Source organism: Lacerta agilis, chromosome 1 (genome assembly GCF_009819535.1).
Source record: "Lacerta agilis isolate rLacAgi1 chromosome 1, rLacAgi1.pri, whole genome shotgun sequence".
Classification (NCBI taxonomy): domain Eukaryota; kingdom Metazoa; phylum Chordata; class Lepidosauria; order Squamata; family Lacertidae; genus Lacerta; species Lacerta agilis.
Genome location: NC_046312.1, coordinates 14,836,494 through 14,861,573, shown reverse-complemented (window position 1 = coordinate 14,861,573; position 25,080 = coordinate 14,836,494). Strand labels below are relative to the sequence as shown.

The 25,080-nt window shown below is 43.3% G+C and overlaps 2 protein-coding genes across 8 annotated transcripts in view; one reads left to right on the top strand and one right to left on the bottom strand.

Annotated features, from left to right (window-relative positions):
• Positions 1–2,236, top strand: part of WDR20 (WD repeat domain 20) — a 51,009-nt gene extending 48,773 nt beyond the window's left edge. For both annotated transcript variants that reach the window (XM_033139492.1, XM_033139502.1), the window contains exon 4: positions 1,414–2,236. In XM_033139492.1, coding sequence (XP_032995383.1) covers positions 1,414–1,467 — 54 coding nt within the window. In that variant the 3' untranslated portion in view covers positions 1,468–2,236. The remainder of the gene's footprint in view (positions 1–1,413) is intronic.
• A 4,208-nt stretch (positions 2,237–6,444) lies between these two features.
• On the bottom strand, positions 6,445–24,787 carry MOK (MOK protein kinase). 6 transcript variants are annotated; one of them, XR_004425931.1, is made up of 12 exons: positions 24,721–24,787; positions 21,292–21,406; positions 20,265–20,354; positions 19,121–19,191; positions 13,180–13,258; positions 12,083–12,131; positions 11,212–11,390; positions 10,414–10,515; positions 9,084–9,257; positions 8,502–8,609; positions 6,729–6,932; positions 6,445–6,645 (listed from the first exon to the last, which is right to left on the bottom strand). XR_004425931.1 is itself a non-coding variant. In XM_033139439.1 (12 exons), the coding sequence occupies exons 1-12, from the start codon at positions 24,764–24,766 to the stop codon at positions 6,568–6,570; spliced, it is 1,299 nt and encodes a 432-aa protein (XP_032995330.1). In that variant the 5' UTR covers positions 24,767–24,787; the 3' UTR covers positions 6,445–6,567. The 6 variants fall into 6 exon arrangements, 5 of the variants coding, with proteins under 5 accessions (XP_032995330.1, XP_032995349.1, XP_032995340.1 ...); XM_033139439.1 differs by having other exon boundaries at positions 8,498–8,609; XM_033139458.1 differs by lacking the exon at positions 24,721–24,787 and adding an exon at positions 24,482–24,665 and having other exon boundaries at positions 8,498–8,609.
• Between the last annotated feature and the right edge of the window lie 293 nt (positions 24,788–25,080).

The window sequence follows — 25,080 nt, the reverse complement described above, 5'->3', positions numbered from 1 at the left end:
TCAGGTAAGAAAAATACCTGCAAAACCCAAGTATTCAAAATGAGGGATTTCCCCCTATGCATACTTAAAGTGGAACAATGATATTTAAGTACCGGTAACAAAACTAAAAAACAGGCACCCAAGTTAGGTGTAGCTGCCAGTGTATCTGTTAGGAGAGGGGTGTAATACAGAAATGTTCAGAAATGTATCTCTAAAGCTAGTTTTGCTAGCCTTGCTGATCAGTTCCTGACTGGAGAAACTCTTGCTTAGTGAGCTGCAAATTAAATATGAAATGAGCATTTCCCTCTGTTTAAAACTCAGTTTAAAAAAATGCTAATTGGAAACGTGAGAGTTCACTGCAAGCGCAGTTTGCAGCAACCACTGGCTGCAGTTGCTTGTTAGTGTTCCGTTTGTGGGTTTCATTAGAGGGAAAATGATTTCCTATTGAAGGGTTGCATCCCTGCGATGTCTGTGTCTGACATAGCAACATTGGTTCTGTTGGCTGGGCAGATCCACAAGTTGGGAAGGGTCCATTATGTCGTTTGAAAAAGCAGGGTAATTTTCCCCCCAGCCAGCAGCTCTGCATCCAAGAAACAATAGGCTGTAGCATCTTTCCTTGGCATAGATACAGTGGCTGAGAGGGGCTCCAACTTGCACTTTGAAACATCTGGCTGAGGAGACCCTCATGAATAAGCATCCCATCTGAGATGATTGTTCGTGAATACTTGTGTCTTATGGTTGCAAGGCGCATACAACAAAGGAGAGATACACATGTCGATCGTAACCTCCTGGTAAAGGACTTGTGGCACAAATGTGCCCTGTAGCTCAGTGTTCCCCAACCTTGGGCCTCCAGCTGTTTTTGGACTACAGCTCCCATCATCCCTAGCTAGCAAGGCCAGTGGTCAGGGATGATGGGAGTTGTAGGCCAAAAACAGCTGGAGGCCCAAGGTTGGGGAACACTGCTGTAGCTCACTGACTTTATGTTTTTAATAGGATAGATTTAGTTTTGTAAGACATGAGCTAAAATCTAATCATAGTACGGTCATAATCAAGATTCCTGGGGCCTATTAAAAATGAATACATACTATGGTATAAGCTTCTGTGGACTAAAACCCACTTCGTCAAATTTATCAGGTTATTTCATGTTCATTTTAAAGCAGCAACCATATTCCTTGCTTGCTGGAACATATTACAGCTGCTACACTCCCGGAATTCTAATTATGATCTACATCTTATAGGTTACTTTGAACTAAAATGCTACATAAAGAGGAAAATCGTTCATGTTAAGACGTTTGAACAATGTGATCTATCACTTTGAAGTCATAATATGCAAATGCCACTGTGCACTGAAAGTCTACAGATATATATAGAACTGTTTAGAAAACTAAATGCTGGGTTCTCTTGCTGGATTAATGCAAATTGCTTTGTTTGCAGGGTTTATTGCCATCCCAAAACCAGGCCAATTCTCCAAGTGGAACTGTAGTATAGCCATCACATTTCTGCTAGCAAATCTTTGAACACAGAACAAGAAGTAATGGCAATGGAACCAGGAGCTGCTGTTCAGCCAGGGAGCACCACAAATTCTTAAAGGCAGTGTAAACTTGGAGTTATGTGAATCACATAGTGTTTTACAAAAATAATAATGTAATGAATTCTTTTTACAGCTAATATTTAGGCTGATGGCCGAAAGAAGGATTTTGCTAAAAAAAATACTTCTTTTGGTGTTGCAGTTAAAAATAGTATAACTTTTCCAGTTTCTCTGTAAAACAAAATGTTTGTTAAATCTGAATAAGTTTAATGGTTATATAAATTAGAACTTCATTGTTGGGTTTTTTTGCACTGATTTTTTTTTAATCCAGCAATGGTTAGTCTAGAATGCTCTCATGGGAAATGAAAGTCATTACTTTCCGGCTTCATAAATGTAATTCAGGAAGATGGATGCTGCAATCATAGAGGTTCCCCCCTCCCCCCCCAAAAAAAAGATTGTTTGCACTTAAATAGCTTAATGCTAGTAGAAAATTACTTTTAAATGGGTGTTTGGACACCCTCTAAAGCTATGTTATGGGGAAAGAGATCCTTTGTATCTATTAAACGTTTTATTTTAATAATGTTTTGAGCTACAATCAATCTGTATTATATGTGTAAATAATGTAATTCAGTGATTGGGGGAGAAGTGAGTCATTACACTAGTAATTTTCATTTAGGAAAGTGATATTTCTAATTCAGAAAATACATATTAAACTATCTTGAATATGCAGTTTTGTTTATGTTCTGTTTAAATTAAATCAACTGTGATGTAATCTTTTTTGAATGTAATATAGGAGTGGACATGCAGGGCATATTCATTTTGAAAACACTCAGGTTGGATTCACTACCTATTTAACCAGGCTTGCCCTCTGTTATAAGACATAATAATTCCCCACCATATTCTAAACACTGCATCAATTCTTAAAATTAGCCTAATTTTCTAATCAAGGTTAACCATTTAACATTGGGACTATCCATTTTTATATATTAGAAATGCACTGTACAAAATAGCATATTTTAAGGCTAGCATAATTTTAAATGTTGATTTAAAATTCAGTGTAAGAGCAATACAGTGAAATAGGTTGATACAATGGAATAATGTGTCAAACTATACAGTTTATTTTCCAGAAAAAGTCATGTCTTCTGTCGGAGGAGGAGAGATTTGACAGCCTACAGTGTCTTAACTGCTGCTTAATTAGTTAGTATTAAACTGATTTTGAACAGTATAAAGACACTAGATTTCAATACAGTTCTTCACTGGTAGTGGCTCCCACCCTGTAGAATGCCCTCCCATCAGATGTCAAAGGAATAAACAACTATCTGACGTTTAGAAGACATCTGAAGGCAGCCCTGTTTAGGGAGGTTTTTTAATGTTTGATGTTTTAATGTATTTTTAATATCCTGTTGGAAGCCGCCCAGAGTGGCTGGGGAAACCCAGCCAGATGGGCGGGGTATAAGATAATTATTATTGTTATTAATATTCATTGAAGAAAATGTTGTCTGCTTGATACCAGGATCTATGAGGGCTGGGTATTATTTTCCTTTTTAACTTTACGAGTGGAAGTGAGCCTTTCTTCTTTCTTCCTCACATAACAAAAACAGTCTTCTTATTTCCCCCTACCAGACAGATCTAGTAACATGATAAGTTTTAATGACTCCTCACCAAAAAAATAAAAATAAAATAAAAAATCTGGTCCACAAAGGCTATAACCTACATAACATGTTTAGGCATATTCACCTGTGTTTAAAAGCTCTGGTCTTCAAAGATAGCTTTTTATATATTTGGAGGGGTGTGGGCAGCCAGGCAGGCAGCTAGCTACACATATTGCCTGTTACATTCAAAACTCTGCAGCTAGATCTAAATCTTTCAGGCCATGCTTCTCAAAGTGGTGCGAATCACTTTTTTGAACAGCATGTTTCAAAATCGGATCTTGGAGCCCTGGGCTCCCTCAGAAGGAATGGCAGGCTATAAACGAATAGGGGAAGCCCTTCCGCTTTTCCAAACGACTGCTCTGGCATGTAATCAAGAAAAGTATAAATTAGTTTGAAAGAGGGTGACAGCAGCACTAAGACACGCAAAGTGTTTCAAAGCCTCTCTGCCTTTCTTGTTCATTTGTGGTGGTCTGAAAAGGGAAGAAGAAAATAGATTCCCTACCTGATGACTTGCGTAGGCTCTTATTGGTACAGGGAAGTATTTGCAATCTTAACCTTTTAAATATATGCAAGTATTTGCAAAGCCCCAGTAGCAAGGTAGCATTGGCAGTCCTGCCTGGTATAACTTCCACATTGTATGAGTACACATATACTAACCAATTTCACCTAAAAAATATATGAGCAAGAAACACTTCAGTAGTAACTTCATGACCTGTTCACCAGAGTGTTGCTCCTCCGATGTGACTAGTGCTGCACTCGTAACCATGTCTACTCAGAAGTCACTCATATTGAATTAAATAGGGCTTACTCCCAGGTAAGTAGAATTTAGATTAAAGCCTGAATCAAGAAGAGGCAGAACTGTAATGAACAAGTTACTTCAAGTTCAAATGCAAGAGAAGAAGTTGGGAGCATAGCTGTACTTGAGAATACATGAAACCCATGTGGCTTGACAGTTGCGAGTTTCTTCCCTTAGAGGGCTGAGCAAGAACTCTCTGCCCCTCCCAGCTGGTGGTAGTTGTCATATGACAGCTCTGTAGGCTTCAAGTGTGGTGTAGTGGTTAAGAGCGGTAGACTCGTAATCTGGGGAACCGGGTTTGCGTCTCCGCTCCTCCACATGCAGCTGCTGGGTGACCTTGGGCTAGTCACACTTCTCTGAAGTCTCAGCCCCACTCACCTCACAGAGTGTTTGTTGTGGGGGAGGAAGGGAAAAGGAGAATGTTTGCCGCTTTGAGACTCCTTCGGGTAGTGAAAAGCGGGATATCAAATCCAAACTCTTCTTCAATAGAAGAGTTGTGACAAAACATACTCCCAACAGAGAAAAGCTGAATTGTGACCAGCAAAAAGTGGGCAAACCTGCGTATTTTTGCTTGCTTTGGATGAATGACATTTCGCTTCTGCTAGCTGTGGGTCAGGTCAAGCAGCTTTGAGGGGTTCTGAAGCCCCATCCCTTGACTAGGAACTCGCACGCAGCTCCCTCTCTGTCTTGTGAGATTAGACCACATCAGCTATATAAGTTACAAACTTCAAATGGAAAAGAGTCAGCGTTGATTTCAAAGCTGAAACCTGACACTTCCCACTTGCATGTAAACACTAAAACAACAGAACAATCCAGTCCTTTGTTACCCTTTGTGCCTTTTAAGGGTACCGGTGTGACCCCCAAGGCTACTTATGTTAAATTACCTCGATGATGCAGGAAGAAAGCATGCCAGAACTGATGTGTAGAGAATGTGTCTGCACTGCACTGTTAACTTACTTGTCAGTGAGTACCTAGAAGCACGTCTTCTGAGCTGCCTCTACTCTTCCCAAAAGCACCTGCCAGGTAAGTCCACCTCAGAAGTGGGGTGGAATGGGATAAATCCCAGAACCAGTTTACGGTCTCATGCAAAAATCGGTGTGGGTGGGAGGTACTGAGATGAATAGCCTTTCATGAATTTGGCATGTAAACTAATCAGCACAATATTCAGGGTCCTTTGCTGTTTGGCGCATACTGCACTTCTCCCAGGGGATGTCTGTAATTTTTTTTAAAAAAATAGGAACTTGCTCCATGAATTTGCACTTAACTTTCTGGATCTGAATGAAGACAATACACTTGAGAAATGCTTGTGCTGGTAGCAAGATTGGAAGCTTTTGCCATACAATAGGTACTTGGATGAAACTGCAATATTGTTAAAGAGTTGTTGCTCTTGTACATGGAAGAAACGCAACGTTTTAGCAGTCTAGAAGCTACATGCCTATGTTCTGGTTCATGCTTCCCTTGAATACATCTATGGCTTTTCTGGAGGGAAAATGCAATTACCGTACAACTTTCATTATTTAAGGTAAGGTCAGGTCTCACTTATTTTTGTATTGTCTACCTGTCCACTAGCATTACTAATTAAAAAAAACACAAAACCATTGTATCATTGACTTCCCTTCTAGGATAGGTGTTCACCTCTATAGTTTGGGGAATCTGATGCTTTGGATGATTGTCATAAATTTATTTACACAATTACTTGTACCAGTAATACACAAACTACTTTCCTTGTTAGAGAGAGGTTGTTATAGAAGTGGATTTCATTTCAAAAGGGTAGAGTATAACAAACCTTGAGAGTACCATTTCAAAACCCTGTATTTTAATAAAGCGGCATTTTTATTTGTCATTTAAACGGTAATTCTGAAAGCAACTTCTTGTCCCTGGCAGAGACAAGGTCCCCTCACAAAATACACTTTCAGATATTATTGGCTCTTCTAGCACAAATGCACAATGTCTTCTTTTAGTGAAATTGTATTGAGCATGTGATGAATCTTATTTTAACTGATAAAGCATGCTCATGCTGTTTAAGCTTCCGTGCTACAGGAATATGTTGGGAGAGCAACAGCAAGACTAACTTGATCTTACAAACGACGCATGCAGAGAAAATCTGCCCATTTACATAATTTGAAAAATAAATCTTTACACAAGATTGCACTCAAATCAGATGTAACCTACTCCAGAAGACACTAAGAAGACGGGTTTTGAAACTACCAAACACCTTCCCCGCTGCTTCAATCTATATCTCCACAGTCACATTTACAAAAATACACAAATTCAGTTTCAACACATCTTAAATAAGAAGTACTGTATCGTATTTAATATAAAAGTAGTAACAATTCCATTCCTACCAGTGCAGCACAATTGGAACAAATGTACGACCCACTTAAGAGGAAATAAAAATTGTACATCGGGAGCTTTAAAAAAAAATGAAGTGCAGTCTGAGTTATGAAAATGGTGCTCACGTGGAAAGGCTCCTTTTCCTTTTTTTAAAAAAAAAGTTAAGCACAAAAATAATAATATTGTAGCATCTTGCTGCAGCATTTGAGAAGATAAGGCACTGTTGCTGTTAGTGTACCTTTCAAAAGTATTGGCGAGCACAAGGGATTCTTAGTCCATCAGTAACCACCTCTTCTTCCCAGAGCAGGCAAGTGGTAGTGTTTCACAGGAGATTTAAATTCCGTCTGTCTTTCAGACTGTTGGTGAGACAACACAAGTTAAAATGGGCTGTTAATTACTTGTATAAAATTGTACAATCTGATAAGCAAGGCAGAATTACCTTGCAGTGTGTCCCAAAATATGTTATGGGGTGTAACACTTGGACTTGCCCGTTGGTTGCTGGGAGAGGAAAAACTGACTGAAATGGAGGATTAGGGTAAGAAGTCAAGTTGGTTACTTCAGGAACAGCCAGTTTGGGCAACTCCACTGAATAGGGAAATCCACGACGTCCCAGTGGATTCTCTTGGGCTCTCCTAAGAAAGTTCTTTTAAAATAAAAATAAAAGTTCAATTTTTTTGAAAGCAGTATCTTTTGTGTAGGCTAAATGTTGAAGTGTTAGACCTCCCTTTATATGCACCTGTGTTGGTCTGGTTGACATTGCTGCTGTGGTAGTCTAAGCATGTATACAAACTTACAACCAAAATGGTTCTTCCCGAGTCGTTTTGCTTGTGTTCTGTGAACACACCTTCAGAAAGCAACGCATAGATGGATGTACTTTAAGGGTATTCGGATTAGTGTAAGAGCAAACGTAGATAATGGTAACTACACCAATACTGGTATCCAAACACTACTGAAGAAAAGCTGGAGCATATTGGAAGGTGGATACTTACCAGGAAAATAGGTTTTTTGATGCTCTAATTTTAAGAGAACCAAGAATTTCAACTGTGCCACAAGCCAAGGCTTGATCAAACTTGCTCTGTTAGTAGCATGAGATTTAAAAAAGGAACTAATTTCTAAAATTTCTCCCTAGAACAGCTATTGGAATACCTTTTAAATAAGACAAAACATTGGTTAGATCTGACATAGAATTTGATAAGGTACTGGCAACTTAAACCTGGTGCCTTCAGAATTCCATGGTGGAAGGGAAGCTGAGTTTCAAAAGGTAACATGTATTGTTTCAAAAGGTAACATCTATTGTTGAGCCGGCACATTTCATCCTGCCCTCTCCCCTTGCACAAGTGATCCAATAGATCCTGGAAAAGCTTTATTAGAATAAGTGATCCTCTTTTCCCTGCTTGTATTTCAGTTTGGTCAGCATAGAATCCTGTTTGGGTGCTGGCAAAAGGGATACTTGTTTATGCCCCACTGATAGCTCAAGTGACAACTTGCATCTGGTTCAGCCTGATTCTTTTGATTTCATAGTTCTATAATTAATGTACAATTTGCAGGGATGATTTAATAAGCCTGGATGCAACAGCAGTCATGCTCACAGGAATTACATGTGCATAATTACATGTGCATCTTCATATAGTCACTAAAGGTTTTCTGAGCCCCAAATGCTATACTGTATGCTGCTCCAAGATGTAAACCATAGTATTCAGCACCCTGACATTAGCCTGGTAGTGACTGGCAACAAGAAATTCCAAGCAGGCAGATGAACAGGCTTGTAGAGAAGGGACAGAACATTTCCCCCATCCACTCCCAAGCTAGAAACTAAACAGGCTGCCAGGAAGCCTCCCTGCAATTCCATATACCGTAAATGGAGCAGGTTCCTGCAAGAGGGATAGAACCCTCTTCCCCCAGCCCCCAACAAGCTAGTAAGTATTTTTGCAGGCTAGTAGCTTTTGGGAGCTTATTTGCAAGGCTAGTATGCAGTATGTATGCAAAGCCCTCTCTAAACCTACCTGTCTTGCTTAGGTGGACATTGTTTGTTTATGTCAGAAATCCATACAGCCTTGGATCCTTTTGATACAAAAATCCTAAAATATGTTTTGCCTATCGGACACTATTCATCTTATCATCGCATTTGACACAGGGTTGTTCTGTTGGCAATTTTAAAATGGCATTACTTAATTAGGTTTATTACTTATTCATTGATTTAAAGATTACCTGCCTTTGATCCTCCTTTGAAATACGACGCAAGCTGAGAGTCTCCCTTTCTAATGGGTTTTCTGCTAATCTCATTCTTCTGCGTATGGTCAAAGCTTGTTTCTCTGCCAACCTGTTCAGCACAGAGCCAGACAAAATCTCACCTATGAAACTCGAAATTCGTTTGTGTCAACTAGAGAGTCGAGCCAACATAGCAACTTCCGTTTTTCAGCCGTACTAAACAGTAATTTAAAATGCAGCTGTTAAGTACCCAAACCTAGTGAAGTAGGTCAGGATTTAAGCTTGGATGCTATAGATGTCATTTAAGTCCTCTGGGTGATATCCAGTGTGGAGTCGTGTTTGCACCAGTGGGACTTCCCCTTCCTCGCAGCCCCCCACCTGCCCCTATGGTCTGCTCTAGTTAGCCGAGGGCCTCTCTGGAGCAGTTTGGGAGGATTGATGAGATTGTGAGAGGAAGGGAAGTCTTGTTCATGCACTGTTGCAATGGTGGACCTCACTCACTGATTTTAAGTCTGGGATTAAACAGCTGGAGACACCAACAACTCCACACTTATTGCTCAATAAGTGACACTGAAAGTTTACTTACCTTAATTCTCTGAAGTAAGGGTGCTGTAGGGCTTCATGGGCACAGATCCTCTCGTCAGGATCATATTGTATCATTGCATACATAAGAGTTAGGCTCTTGTTTGACAAGCTAGGCATAAATGGAGAGATTCCTTTTCCTTTTCTGATGGGAAAATCAAAGCTCATCACTCGTGACCTGCATCAATCCAGTGAAAGGAAACACATTCCTGTCAGGAGGCTATTAATGTCAGCCTTACTGGGGAGGATGGGACAGGGATGCCAGAGATAAAGCTGACGTAGAAAATCTTGAAGGCTAAATACACATTTTGCTGTTTGTCTGACTTTCAATTTGCCTACCCAGAAGCAGAAGATTCAGTTTGCTTGTGCTTTTGGCTCCAGCTCTGTCACTGGAAGCCTCAGCAACTTAGAAGTGCCTTACCAATGGCAATTGCTTTGACTGCTACAGCCATTCTTGGACCAGGAAAACCTGGTCATGGCAGTTCACACATTGGTTGCTTGAAGACTGGATTGTTGCAGTGCGCTCTAGGTGGGGCTTCCCTTGCACTTGATCTAGAAGCTGAAGTTTGTGCAGAATTGCTGCAGCACAATTACTGACAATAGTGAGACTTTGTCAGCGTATGACACCTATGGTCAGAGATCTGGCTACTGGGCCGTCTTCAGCAGTGCTTTGCAACCCATAGCCTACTTAACATACACGTAGCATTGTTGAGTGTTCAAAGGACTTCTCATACATTAATGATCCACATTATTCCCATGTTATAGAGGAATGAGGTTGAGAAGACAGTAGCTTGCCTCAGGGCACCTGGCGAGTTCATGGCAGAGGTGACTTCCTGACTCAGCATCTTGGCCATTAAGTAAATAGCAGCTCTCAGGATCTTCCCATGCTTGAGGAGGTACTCCCTGATCACAGTTTAAAATACCACAGTGCTGGAGTAGAAGCATGTGTGACTTGTGGCATAGGGTGGGCAGTGGGATCTCTGGGGAGGCAAAGGGATAAATGCATGTCCCTCTGCTGGACCTGCTCTGTGCTTGGAGCCTGAAGCTGGTATTTAACACTGCAGCAGAGATCTAACTTGCTTTTGAATGGAAAAGCGAGCAATCTAATCAATTCACAAGATGCCATGATTTGGAGTGTGACCTCAACTCACAACCAATGAAGTAGCCTCAGGTTACACTGAATTGTCAAGTCTACACTGTTTTAGCTACGGACTAGCAAACAGCTTCCTTGACATGATGCGTGAGCATTCTCCTCTAAATTAAGACATTCATTTGTACAGGTTCGATCACAGAGACAGTGCACTATTAAATCCCAGAATTCAAAATGTACTTACTGTTTGAACTTATTAAGAATCTTCTTGGGAGGAGTACCTACAATATCATGGATTTTTGATATTTGGTCCAGTTCATTAGATCCAGGAAAGAGTGGGTGGAAACTAGAAACAAAAAAGAGGAATTGGTTGGGCGGCGTGAGAAATTAAACTGCTGGGGTTGAGGGTTTTCTCCTTGTGAGGAAAACCGTCCAGTCTTAAATTGTGGCACAGGTGTTGGTAGTATTTGCCCCCTGCACCAACTATTGAGGAGATTACGGATGGAATTCAGCATTGTTCTATTGCAAACATTCCATCCGTGCAAGCAATGCAGCTTGCCAGATGGAACAATCCTCTCTCCCTCCCCATGTGCTGTTCTGGTGGTTCTTCCATCCCCCTCAAAGCCAATCCCCCCCCCCCCCCAGTGAAGACTCAAGTCTATGTTTACTAGAAAGGCCAAAGACTAAATCCAAAACCTTCTCCACGCAAAAGCATGTGCTTTACCACTGAGCTTTATCTGTTGTTGTCCAGCTTTTCACAGTATCTGAAATTGTTTCCATGACACAATTGTGAATGCTTCATGCCATCTACACAATCCTACCCTTAATATGAATTTCACTCGTAAGTCAAGGGAAGTGTGTTCTGTTTTGCCTCCCGAGACCTCCATTACCTGGGTCACGAAAAAAGTGGCAGAGGGTGAGATCTCACTAGAAGCTGCCACCACTGCTTCTCTACTAATGACAGGGCACGCAGGGGTGCCACCTCATGGTTGGGCTGGCCCTGCTCTCAAGTCAAACCATCAATTCCTTTAAGATGATGTACCTTGCAATTTCGTAGAACACACAGCCAGCACTCCACATGTCCATTTTATAACTGTAGTACCCATCTGTGAGAAGACATTCAGGTGCCCTGTACCAGCGCGTAGAGATGTACTCTGTATAAGGCTGTTTGGAGTGTATACTTCTGCAGGAACCAAAATCTCCAAGCTTCAGAAGATCCTGCTGCAGTTAAGATAGTTGTGGCATCTCAAATGAGAACGCATTCATATAAAATCAATCATGTCATGTGTAAAGGTGCCTAATTTGATAATTAAATCTGGCTATTACATTGCAATGAACTCTGGCCCATGGCTATTTTGGGCACAGTGCCTGTAGTCTTTGGAAATGGCGAGAAAATGTACCGTAACTGCAGGAGCACTTGACATGGTAATGGAGTGTATTTAACTGAAAACAAGCTTGTCACTTTGAAACTTTGGACACAAGACAATTTACCAGCTTATAGAAGATTACTTACTACACTTCATCAATAGTGTTTGGGAAAGACTAGGGACAATACTACCACTTATCTAAACTGGGCACCTGCAGTTCCACATCCAAAACTAACAATGCACCTTTTTCTCTTAGGTACAAAATGCACTTCCAAATTGCAGTCTTAGCATGTGAATAGGGAGTTCCAACATATTTATCTCTTGTGCTACAGCTGTGTTTCTCAAACTTACAACAAACCTCCTTTGAGTTTAGTCTTACTGGTGTGCCCCTTCTCAAGTAAATATAAATTGGGGGTATTTTTAATAATAATATTTTATTTATGATAAAATAATAATAAATTCTGCCTTGTACTCTTTGAAATTCTTTCACGTACCTGGAGGGGGGTGGGGCACATTTTGAGAAACACTGCGGTAAAGACTGCTTACCTTTATTAATATGTTTTCTGGTTTTACATCTCTGTGAAATAACCCATTCCTGCAAGAGAATTATTCAGGGCAAGTAAGTATTTATATACCAAGAATGGCGTACAGAAAGTCCCCTGTGCATTGGGGTTTTCCTGCTCCCCACTGTCCCATTCCCAGTCCACATTATGAACACTCCTGAAAACCATCCCTGGCCTGGAGATTAGGGGATGCTCCAGAGAAGAATTTGCAGTCTGAGAGGCTGCAGCTGGAATAGATACATCAAGGCCAAACTGCATGGATGTTACATGCAGAGCCTGCTTGCTGCTTGCTGCTAGTGGCTTACTGGTTTTTTCTGTGCATAGTGTTTTTATGGTTTTAACTGTGATTTAAGCTTTTCATGTGATTTTATGAAGATTGTAAGCTACCTGGGCTCCTATGGAAGGAAGGGCAGATATATACAGTGGTGCCCCGCTAGACGAATGCCTCACTAGATGAAAAACTCGCTAGACGAAGGCATTCGTCTAGCGGGAGGCTGCCCCGCTAGACGAAAAAGTCTATGGGGCTGCCTCGCAAGATGAAAATTTTTCGTCTTTTTTTTCCGTCTAGCGAAAGCGTGGCTGTCATTGCCACTTCGCTAGACGAAAAACCCGCTAGACGAAAATTTTCGCAGAACGAATTATTTTCGTCTAGCGGGGCACCACTGTATATATTTATATCAAGCTAGTGGGCTTAACTTGGTTCCTTTTATTTTGAAGAAAACTAGAATAGGCTCCCAATCAACACCATTTCCCCCCTACTGAAAATCATTCCCTTATGGCTGGTATTAGCCCTAGAAAATGCTGTATACTGCCATCAGTAGTCTACTTTTTGGAGGCAAGCAGATGAGCAATTTTCATCAGTGTGAAGTCAGAATGAATGCACATTCTAGATAGGGGCCCCAAGGCTGCTTTTTCTCCAAAATAAAAGCAGCCCCACTTGTTTAAGGATACAACTAATATTATATGTACTTTGACCCTCACAGTAGTACCTTTGGGGTATTCACTGGACTCTCCAGATCCCGGCTCAATAATATAGCCAAATACTACATTTGCAAAAATAAATACAAATGGCTGCCTTACCTGTGCATGTGATCAAGAGACTTGCATAACTGATACATATAATTCATTATTTTTCCTTCGGGAAATGGTTTTTTCCTCCCTAGAGGAAACAGTCAAATGAGTGTGGTACAGTTTTATACAAAGTTCACTTTTATGATGGAGAGCTTGCAGTCACTTCTGCCAGTTAAGTGAATTTTACATACAGATGTGAGATGGTTTGCCTATGAACTGTGGTAGAGTGTTTGTTTTCCTTTTATATTTTCCATAGTGGTGTGGAAGAACACACTGGGCTGGTTTAATCTGTTTCTAATATACTGTTGATTTTTTTTTAAATGTTTTAAATAGTTGTTTTTAACTGTATTCTCTTTGTAAACCACTTTGAGGGTTTTTGTTTACAATCAAGTAGCATATAATTTTTATTAAAATGCATTCATTCATTCATTTTATGAGGCTTTATCTTAACCACAGTTAAGAGTTCAGCAGTCATCTATCCCCCTCCCTAGAGCAAATTCTCCTGCTCAGCCTTAACCGCTGTTAAAAGAAACACTGGCACTCACCTAACCACAGTTAACACATGTCAGAGTTCTGGATAACTGCAGACAGAGTCAACGCTGACTCTTCTCTTAATAGTGGTCAACATGATAGGAAGGTTTGTTCCCCAGAAAGGTGGGCGAGGAGGAAGTGTTGATTCCTAAACTGGCTTTCCAATCTATGCTGAAAGGGCAGCCACTGTTGGGAATACCCAGACCCATTCTGATCAGTGTAAAGTACATGCCTTAGATGTTTACTTGCCCTCCATGAATGGAAGAGCAAACTTCCATGCCTAGAGGAACCTCCTATCGGATACCCCCTTATATGGTGAGCTCAACCACATGATACGGTTCGTGCATAGTAAACCTGACAGAAGATACCATATTTTTCGCTCCATAGGGCACACCGGACCATAGGGCCCACCTCGTTTTTAGAGGAGGAAACAAGGAAAAAAATATTTTTCTGGTTTTCCTCTTCTAAAAGCCCTGGTTTTTTTGAGGATCAGCTAAAGGTTTTGCAGCTTTTTTGCAAAGGGGGAAAAGCAAAGCTCCTTTTGCAAAGGGGGAAAACCAAAGAGGAAAAGCCCCATTTTTATGGGGTTCAACTCACATTTCTGCAGCTTCTAAAGGAAAGGGAGCCTTTTCTACAGTTTCCAGACAGATAATCTAATCAACCAGTCACATGTCGCTGGGGAAACAAACAACCTCCCTCTGCAGCACATTCAACAATGGAGGGTGGGGCTGAAAGGGAGCCAGGACTCTTATCTCTCTCCCGATCTCTTGCTGATCAGCTGCTGAGCGGGGTCCTTCCAACACTCCCTTTTCTTTTTGTAAAATAAAAAGCATGATCTTCTTTTGGCCCCTGGGCAATTCAGCTCCAGGGACCACCATTCGCTCCATAAGACGCACAGATATTTCACCTTACTTTTTAGGAGGAAAAAAGTGTGTCTTATGGAGCGAAAAATACGGTATATCAATCTAACCAAAGCATCTGAACTTTGGGAAGTGGGGAGCAGAATGCCCTACTCTAAGATGGTGAAACTGTGGCCCCTCAGAAGTTGTTGGTTTCCCAGATCCCATCGATCCTAGCCAGCATGGCCAGTGGTCATGGATGATGGGAGCTGAACAGCTAGAAGGCGACAGGTTCCTTTCCTACTCAATAGGCAGTAGTAGCCTCATCATATCACCACACCTGCCCTGATATGACACACAGACTGGCTCCTTCAAAGACTGCTTTACAGAGGACAGATATAACAGCACACCAAGGGTGTTTGAATGCTGACAGTAGGATGTAATGCATGAGAAGGAAAAGCTTTGTCAAGGCCCCAAAGTATCACAAGTATGCGTATTTTTTATCTTCCTGCTCAAACTGCTACATTGCTTCATTTCAGGTAGCATTGGCATACTTGAAGCAACCATGACTAATTTACTCACTGCATATTCAGCATGAACTTTACTTCTCAAGTTGTTGCTCGAATAAGCTACAGCTGTTTGGGATGATAAAGGTGAACAAATGCTCCTGACTGACCAATGTATTCAATTTGGGATGGGGGGAGGAGGAGGAGGAGGTAACATTGGTCATACTTGGATCCAGATTAAGATAGTCAGGCTTTAGTCTCACTGTAATCAGTGGGATTAAAAGTATGATTGACTAATTTAGCCTGGATTCAACCTACAATGTAGTAACTTGACTCCTAAAACACTTCACCCTAAACTATTTAAATACAAAATACCTTTATACTTAGCCATCAAATGAGCCATAAGTTCATGAAGAAGCTGAACAGCCAGACATCTGGATTTTATATATATCATCCCATAGCTCTCCTGTCATAATATTGTGTCTCTTTTCACAGACATTTTCAGAATATTCATCATGAAAACTCAGTCAAATTTTAATAAGCCTTAATTGCTTATCTTAATGCATTCTAGATGACAGAAGCAATCTGCTTTCTAAATCACAGTTATTGCTATGCAACTATTGCCATTAGAAAACTATTTCCATTCTAAATGTTGCTGCTGTGTATTGTACTATCAACTTATTATTTTTCCTTAGCTAATTTAATGAGTGAATGGAGTAGATTATTCCAGTCCTTACAATCTCACCCGAAGAAATGATACTAAAACCCCAGCAACTGTGGAGCCTCATATTCTGCAGTTTGTTCACATTTAAGATCAAACAATGATTTAAGATAGAACCTCCAGTATCTATGTCACTCCTTTCGAAAGGATTATCGAATGGAAAAGACCTCACCCACCACCTTGCCACGCTAAGTGCCAATTCATACATGCATATGCATACATTATTTTACTCTGCATCTACAAACAGAATATGGATTCACATCAGCTTGTACTAGTGTGAGCTGACTCTCCTGGAAAGCATCACATCTGAGGTGACCTCAGGAGCAATGAAGGCCCACTCAGACAAGTGAGTCACCACTAGGTGTTGTAGTCACTAGCTGCTGAACATGTATGAGTGAACTGTCCCTCAGAAAATTCATCGCTGAAGAAAATGGAACTGCAACTAAAGAAAGAAAGCCACAATTTCTTTATGTATGATACATGTACCAAATGCCCTGGAGGACCAATGGGTTGATTAAACAGAGGCAAGGGGAAAAGTCTAGTTTTGCAGATTCTCTCTTCTTCACTGCCCACCTTCTGGAGAAAAAAAAATTAAGGTTGGAGGAGGGAGGGGAAACTGGTGAAAGTTATCTCCCGCCTTCTGTTGGGAGGGGCCTCTGCTAAATCAAAAGCCCTTCCACAAGCAGAAGGACATTGGCTGCCACCTAATGAGTCCTTATAAATATAAAAAATCAATACAATCAATTAAAGTATTTCCCTGTAGCAACTTAAGGACAAAATTATTATAAAGGCACTGAACTGAAGAAACTTAACTACCACCCTTAGAAAGTGGCTTGCATAGAGAAGCATGCTTTTTAGTTTAAAGAGCTTCTTCATTCTGTCATTATTCCACAATTTTTTTGCATTTGCATGTGTGGACACATTCAATACTGGGTAAGACAACCTTGAACACTTGTCTTGAATTCTGTAGGTTCCGAGTTCCTAAGACTCTTTAGATAAACGTGGACTTAGCCTAGGGAAGGAAGATGGTGGAGCTGGAACTTTAAGATTCATTGCATTAAAATTACTTGTGGCTCATGGTACCAGACTTGTCCAGCCTTTTATTTTTCATCAATATACAACCAGCATTTGAAACATACATTCCCTCCAAAACTCAGCTATATTTTATGGGGGTGAGGGGAGAAACAACAACCACAGGCCAAGATCCAAACAGACCCCAGACTTGAAAGTGATTCCACTTGTGGTGAAAAGGATTGCTGCTGGAAAGGAAAGTCAGTAACTGATATCTACTCTTACTCTGGAGCAGTGGCGTCGCTAGCCTCTGCGCTGCTGGGGGCGGCGGCAGCGCAGAGGCACCCCCCTGGGGGAGGGGCACAACGCGTGCGTCGTGACGTCATCGTGACGTCACGACGCACGTGTATGCAGAAAGGGGGGATTTCCCCCTTTCCGAGGCTTTTTTTCGGCAGGGGGTGGTGACCAGCGAGGAGGGGGTGACAAGCGTGCCCCCCCTCGCTGGTCGGCCCCCCCCCCGCCGAAAAAAGCGGGCAGAAAGCCTGGAAAAGAAGCAGAGCGGCGCTTAAACGCGCCTGCTCTGCTTCCTTTCCAGGCTTTCCCCGCCCCCCCCCGCGGTTTTTTTTCGGCGGGGGGGGGTGACCAGCAAGGAGGGGGTGACAAGCGTGACCCCCCCTCGCTGGTCGCCCCCCCCCCCCCCGCCGAAAAAAGCGGGCGGAAAGCCTGGAAAAGAAGCAGAGCGGCGCTTAAACGCGCCTGCTCTGCTTCCTTTCCAGGCTTTCCCCGCCCCCCCTCGGTTTTTTTCGGCGGGGGGGGGTGACCAGCAAGGAGGGGGTGACAAGCGTGACCCCCCCTCGCTGGTCGGCCCCCCCCCCCCGCCGAAAAAAGCGGGCGGAAAGCCTGGAAAAGAAGCAGAGCGGCGCTTAAACGCGCCTGCTCTCCTTCCTTTCCAGGCTTTCCCCGCCCCCCCCCCGCGGTTTTTTTCGGCGGGGGGGGGTGACCAGCGAGGAGGGGGTGACAAGCGTGACACCCCCCCCTCGCTGGTCGGCCCCCCCCCGCCGAAAAAAGCGGGCGGAAAGCCTGGAAAAGAAGCAGAGCGCCGCTTAAACGCGCCTGCTCTGCTTCCTTTCCAGGCTTTCCCCGCCCCCCCCCGCGGTTTTTTTCGGCGGGGGGGTGACCAGCGAGGAGGGGGTGACAAGCGTGACACCCCCCCCTCGCTGGTCGGGCCCCCCCCCCGCCGAAAAAAAGCAGCGGAAAGGGGAAAAGGAAGCAGAGCGGCGCTTAAACGCGCCTGCTCTGCTTCCTTTCCCGCCCCCCCCCCCCGCGGTTTTTTTCGGCGGGGGGTGGTGACCAGCGATGAGGGGGGGACAAGCGCGACACCCCCCCTCGCTGGTCGACCCCCCCCTGCCGAAAAAAAGCGGCGGCAGCACCCCATCCGTGTGCTGCTGCTCCCGGGGTGATGGAGGGCGCAGCGCGCGTGGGAGTGGCGGGAGGGGTCGCCCCCACCCGCCGCTGCTCACCCTGTCACTGGGGGCGTACCGCCCCCACCGCCCCTCCCCAGCGACGCCCCTGCTCTGGAGGGAACCCCAGCCACCAGTAATAACTGTTGAGGTGTGCAAGAAAGCAGGTGAGTGCAAATTCCTGTTCTCACACACATGCACAAGGCCAGGAATCACAAAGGAATGGCAAGAAAAGATAGGGGAATTAATCTCTCAACAGCACTGAAATGTGATCGTGGCTTTCTAATCTCAGCCAATCAGTTGGTTTGAATTGTAAATATATATATTTGTGATGAGTGAGAGCTGTTACAGCAGGACTCTTAATTACAGAGCAGAGATGACACAATTATTAGCTGTTGTTCCCTTTCTACACAGTCTTCCCACCTGCACCTGTTTCCTCCTTTCCAGCACCGCCAGTAAGGTGTTTCCCTTCTGTATATGTAATTATATGGAAATGTCATCTCCACATTTCAAAATATCTCTCTGCCTTCACCTACTGGGAAGAAGACTATGGGCGGTAAACAGCTGAATTGCACAAACAGAATGACTTCAGCTTGGGCAACAGGACTGGCCAACTAGAGAAATCTTGTGGTCCTCAAGCTGTTGTTGGATAACAACTCCCTGACAACTGGTCCTCCAGATGTTGCTAGACACCCTGACAATTGGCTATGCTGGCTAAGATTGATGGGAGTTAGAGTTCAACAACATTTAGCATGTCACAGGTTCCCCACCTGTCCTACTTAATTCTTTTGGTCAGTCATACTGTACAAATAGTTGGGTTTTTGCGTAATTGAATAAAGAGCATCTCTGCAAAGGTCTTTCTCATTGGCATGATCTACATACCTTTGATCAGTTCATAAATGTTCATGTCCATGAGTTCACATATCAAAGCCACAGCACCGGCTTTCTTGTCACTGAAGGAAAAAAAAAGAGTGTTCTTATTTCACTACATGAAAGAAGGGATAAAACTACTTACGAAATCCTTTGGTGGGTGGGAGGTGTTCTCATATGTAAAAAGGCTAGAACTCTAGCAAAAGTTCTGAACTTATGCAGAGACAAAAGTCACTTTATGTCAGTAGAATAAAACAGTCAGAAAAACATTTTGTTATCATCCACTGACCACCTGTGGTCTTTTATTGGGTAGGTGGCATAAGATGGCCCTCCTTACAATACAGGCCACTCCCCATTTACACAGGGGTTACATTCCGAGGCACTGCATGTTTAAGTGAAATCGCGTATATTGGGAACACCATTGAAAAAGCCTGCAAACACCCTCCAAACTTCCTTGCTCAAGCTCCAACTCTCAACAGGCCTAAAAGTTCGGGGCAAAGGCTCCTGGGATTGCACTTGCAAAGGCTTGTGGGCTTGCTAGACACTGTTTTCACGCAATTTCTCCCAATTTTTGCTCTCTTTTAGGGCCGTTTTTGCCCCTTTTCATGCCACTTTCAGGTTCATGGCAATGCATGTGCGCATGGTCACACGTGCCTTTAATGCATGTAAATTGGGAGCTGCCTGTACATGTAATTCTCCTTAATAGTGTCATTACTTGAGTCCTTCATTGTACTTTTCTTGTACTGTTGGTGCTGCCATCATCTACACTACCGAAGAACACAGATAAAGATGGAATAAAAGCAAGTTGTTCCTTAAAACGTGTACATGTAGAGTCTCGGTGTTCATGCTACCAGTGGCTCAATGGCCTTAGTTAGATATATTACTCAGCCATTCAAGTGCAAGAGATTGGCAGCGCTAGCAGGCTCACTTTCCAACACAAGGCTATTTGCTGCCCTCCTGAGAGCAGAGGTGTAGGAAAAGGCAGAATCTCATTCATTATGCCACAGGAAAATAGAGGAGCTGTTGCCTCAAACAACTGTAACCAGATTAAGACTGGTCTGGCAAATGAAATTGTGATCCACCACCTTCGCATCATCTTAGGGAAGAATACTCAGGATATAGAAAGGGAAGGTGAAAGAAAGGATGCAGCACTTACAATATCACTTCATGCAACGTGAGGATATTTGGATGTGGATTCAGTCGCCTTAGTGCTTGTATCTCTCTCATACTGTTCACGTGGTCGATACTTCAGTATATAAAAAAGGGAAAAGATTAGGCTACCGTGTAAAGGTTGCTCTTGTTTGTCTGTTAAAATTACAGAAGAGTAAACACTTCATCCCCCCCCCTTTATTGTTGCTCTCTCCAGTCTGTGGATTGGACCACACATAATCTCAAGAGATGTGTGAGACACATGCTTGGATGAGTGAATTAGAGCATTTCATGGTTTTCTCTTCTGGTAGCAGAAGAGTGTTATTTAGTTATTTTATTTATGTATTACATTAATAGCAGAGGCCTCTCACGGCGTTCCCCCAAGTTTTGAAAGTGGCTTATAAAGCAGCATGTCAACTACTTCCGTAAGAGATCACAGGGAAGCCTCTATCTCTGGTCACCAACTCCTACACCTCTGATGGTGGTGGGATCTGGAGAAGGGCTATGTACTATGCTCAATGCTTGGGACAAAAGAGAGACAAATCTGGATATGTCAGCCAAGTCCATTATCGAGAAATGTAGTGGTTGTAAGGTTAGTTGTCCTCTTTGAAGGCACTCTTTTTCTGTATAATGTTTATAAATATTCCGAACCAATATTTAAATCAAACTTTGATAATATTAATTCAGGGTGGATAAAAATCAATGATTTTTAAAAAATCAGATTTTTTAAAATTTAAATTGGATTTTTAAAATAAAATGTTTTTGGAGGAAAAATCTTTCTAAAGATATAACTGTAACAACTACACTGAAAATGTATTATTCCAAAAATGAAACCTTCATCTGGTTGTAAATATTAAGATTATACCAGCAAGAATGAGTCTTTCTGTAAAAAAGAAAAGAAAAGATTTAAATCGAATCTTACTGACTAGTGATTTAAATCAATTTGATTTACCGGTAAATCAAATCCAACCTGTATTAATTTCAGTATTTCAACATTTAAGTAAAAAGAAAATTCAAAAAGCAGCTGCACCTACCTTTCAAAATGCTGTTTCATTTGTTTACATGCATAATATTGTCCATCTTTGAAATTTTGTACCTTCAGAACATCAGAAAATGTTCCCTCGCCAATCTTACCAATCGTTTTATATTCTAAAAAGGTCAAAATTTTAAAAGAAAACTAGGTTTTAGTATCAATAGCAAGTTTAATATCCTCAGGTTTGCTTTAAATTTTGCTTCATTGGACATGTTTACAGTTATAGCTTGCTTATTTATTCAATCAACTCTCCTATCATCACTGTATCTATCAAAAACTAAGGCTTGCATCCACTGTATAAGGATTATGGAAATACAGCTCTTATTTACGGGCAGCTGTATGAGGAGCTCCACCATGCTTAAGATTGTGTTTGCTGTAATAACTCACTTGAAGCTTTTCTTTGCTGAACTGCCTATCAGATGCTTCTTCTGCAAAGTGTGCAATAGTCATTTTACTCCCATGGTCATTTAGTTTTCAGAGATTTGAGTTTGCTGTATAAGAGCATCAGAAATGAGCAACAGGCATTTTAAAGCTTGACCACTAGGGTGTTTAAATTCATGCCTATCTATCCCTTAAGTTTGACTGTTTTGATTCTTAGAATCATAGAATCATTATTATTATTTATTAAATTTCTATACTGTCCTATACCCGGAGGTATATTGTTGGACTCCTTTAGTGAAATGTAGCATGTGAGCTGGGATCACGGCTATAGCAACATCTATAATCTCCTAATGCTCTGCTATGTAATTCAGTGTTTTACTTATGTGTGACATTAGCACTCACACAGGGATAGCTGCCCATGGATATGTCTGTTGGCCTCCATACAGACAGCATCCCTCTTGCTATCATATTGATCACTCCCTTAACCATTCTTTAACCTTCTTTGGTGTTAAGTATCTGCAGACTGAGTCAATTCTAACTTTCTTTCCAATTGTCTTCTGTAGATACCTCTGTCCTCTCTAATTTGATTTAGTCGTCTCCCATACATATCACCTCTACAGCAACTGCTTCTAAAAGCACTGCTTGATAATAAATCAGACCATTGCTGTTACCTCCTTAGGTATGTTTACTTGGCAACTCTATATAGTAAAAAAAGGCAAGGTGGGGAAACTGTAGCCCTTCAAATAATGATGGTCTTCAACAGGTGTGGGGAACCTTTGACCCACCAGATATTGCTGAACTACAACTTGCATCAGCCCTACCAAGCATTGGTGATGTCCAGGGATGATAGGAGTTGTGGTTCAGCAACCTCTGGAGGGACAAAAGTTATCCACACATGGCTATGTTGGCTGGGGATAACTGGAGTTGGAGTTCAACACCATCTGGAGGGTCAAAAGTTTCCCACTCCTGAAGGAAGGCTTGTGCTTGATACATACATGAAAGGAAAACCCATTAAATTGTGTTTTGAGTAAGCATTATCAGATCACCTGAATTGAAGCAAACATCCTAATTATTGAGCATGAAACTTGAATAGGATACATACAACAAAGCAGAAGAACCACCACCTAAATCTATATTCAAAGCCTGAAAAATGATGCCAGCTTTATCAATGAATTTAAGTGCTAACTCCTTTTACAACCCCAACTGTGCTTTGATCCATCTTCCAGATTTCCTCTGAAATACCCATATAGGCTTCCACCATTTTCCAGAAAGAGTGCCAGCCTTTCCCCTTCCTCAGAGCCAAGATCCAAAATTCTTAGTTTACAACTAAGCCTTCTTTGCCACAATCCCACATTTGTTGTAGTGCAAAGCTGCTGCACTGGGGGAAACTCCTGTCCTTTGAGAGGCAGTACCTAGCCCAAGATCCCTCAGTGAGCTGCACGGCTGGTCCAGAGGGGATTTGAAACCTTGTATCTCCCAGGTATCAATGGACGCGGGTAGTGCTGTGGGTTAAACCACAGAGCCTAGGGCCCGCGACAGGGTGAGCTCCCTTTGCTTGGTCCCAGCTCCTGCCCACCTAGCAGTTCGAAAGCACGTCAAAGTGCAAGTAGATAAATAGGTACCGCTCCGGCGGGAAGGTAAACGGCGTTTCCGTGTGCTGCTCTGGTTCACCAGAAGCAGCTTAGTCATGCTGGCCACATGACCCAGAAGCTGTATGCCAGCTCCCTTGGCCAGTAACGCGAGATGAGCGCCGCAACTCCAGAGTCGGACATGACTGGACCTAATGGTCAGGGGTCCCTTTACCTTTACCTCCCAGGTGGTTGACACTCTAACCCAGAGTTTTCCGAACTGTGTGTCACAACACATTAGTGTGCCAGTGTATTGCGTGAACGCTCCCTGCACTCCTCCCGCAACTAGAAAGGGGTTAGTTTAACCTCCGGTTTGCTAGTAAAACTGAATTACTTTGTCACGAAATGATGCATGTCTAAAAAGTGTGTCACATGAAAAATTCGGAAAGCTCTGCTCTAACTGCTACTGTTGTTGGCACCCTACTGTGTCTAGAGACAATGGAGTGCGCCTCTGAGGGTGAAGTCAAACCAATGCATTAACAGCACCAAAGTGACCTTCCTGGGGTACAAGCCTGGGCAGAGTTTATGGAGTTCCAGGGCTGCCTAGTCGATGACCCCCCCCCCCTTGGCCTCTCTGATGCGATCCAAAGGAAAGCAGAGCAATATGTTGGGCACCAGCTTGGCTGCAGCAGTTGCCGAAAGGAGGCGCACAAGGCGCCACCCAACGGTCTTAGGGACTCCCTTCTGGATTTGTGTAGGGTTTTTACTCCTAAGGCTTGTCTTCTCCTGAATAAATCCCGCAAGGCGGCGGCGGCGGAGGTTTAGGACCAGTGTTTTCCTTCACCAAAGGGGCTACCTTCCCAGGTTGGCGAGCCCCATCTGCCCCTCTCATCCCCTCCCCACCCCACCCCCACTAAGCAGGATATCGAATCAGACACCTCTCGCTATAAGAATTTAGCATCTCTGTTTAACTAGCCGGCAACAATAAGATATACGGCGGCCTCAGCAGCCACCGGTCGCATCCTTCCAGGACCTGGAACAAACTTCTCCGACGCGATGTTGTAGATCATATACGTTACACACGTGTACACGCGTACACACACATATTCCTTTAACCCCTCCTCCCCCGCCGGCCTCGCGATCCGCCTTGAAAGCCGAGCTGCACCGGCTCCTCTCTCTCTCTCTCTCCCCCTCAGGGATACTCGCCACTGCCCCCCGCCCCCAGCGAGGCCGCCCCCTTACTGTTCATCCTCCGCTCGCTTTCCCCGCGCGTGCCCTCCGGTGGGGAGGGGGGTGTGGGGCGGCGAGGGTCCTCTCTGAAGCGCCAGGGCCCCCCACCCTCCGCTCCCGGCGCCGAGAACTTGTCAGCGCGCCATGTTGTATCCCCGTCACCCTGGCAACCCCAGAGCGTCAAGCTCCCTCAACCCGGGGCGCGACCGTGTCAGCCCCGCCCTCGGAGCGGCGCAAGCGCAGTTGCTAACCTCCGCCCTCTCCTATTGACTGCGGCAGCAGCAGGGCGGGCTTCATGGCGGCGGCGGCAGGGGGCCTCCGAGGTGCGCATGCGTACACCACGGCTCCTCTCCTTTCTGCGCGCAACCTCAGTCGCCCGCCCAATGAAACCCCACCCACCCCCGCCCCTCGGGCGGTCCTTGCTCATGCGCAGTCGCGGGAGCGCTTAGAACCTTAGCCGAGTCTGAAGGGGCGCCCCAAAGGTCATCTAGTCGAACCCCGCTCGGCAATGCGGGAATCACAATCCGTGACAGATGCAACCTCTGCTTTAGAATCATCAAATGAAGGAGAGTAAGCTTATCTGGGAGTAAGTCGCCGTCGAACTTAAGGCA

Coding starts and splice junctions, on each gene's coding strand:
- MOK (XM_033139439.1), bottom strand. CDS start 24,766: ATGAAGCCCGCCCTGCTGCTGCCGCAGTCAATAGGAGAGGGCGGAG. Junction 12,132..13,179: donor TCTCTTGATCACATGCACAG/GTAAGGCAGCCA, acceptor ATTCTCTTGCAG/GAATGGGTTATTTCACAGAG. Junction 10,516..11,211: donor GTGTTCTACGAAATTGCAAG/GTACATCATCTT, acceptor TTTTGTTTCTAG/TTTCCACCCACTCTTTCCTG.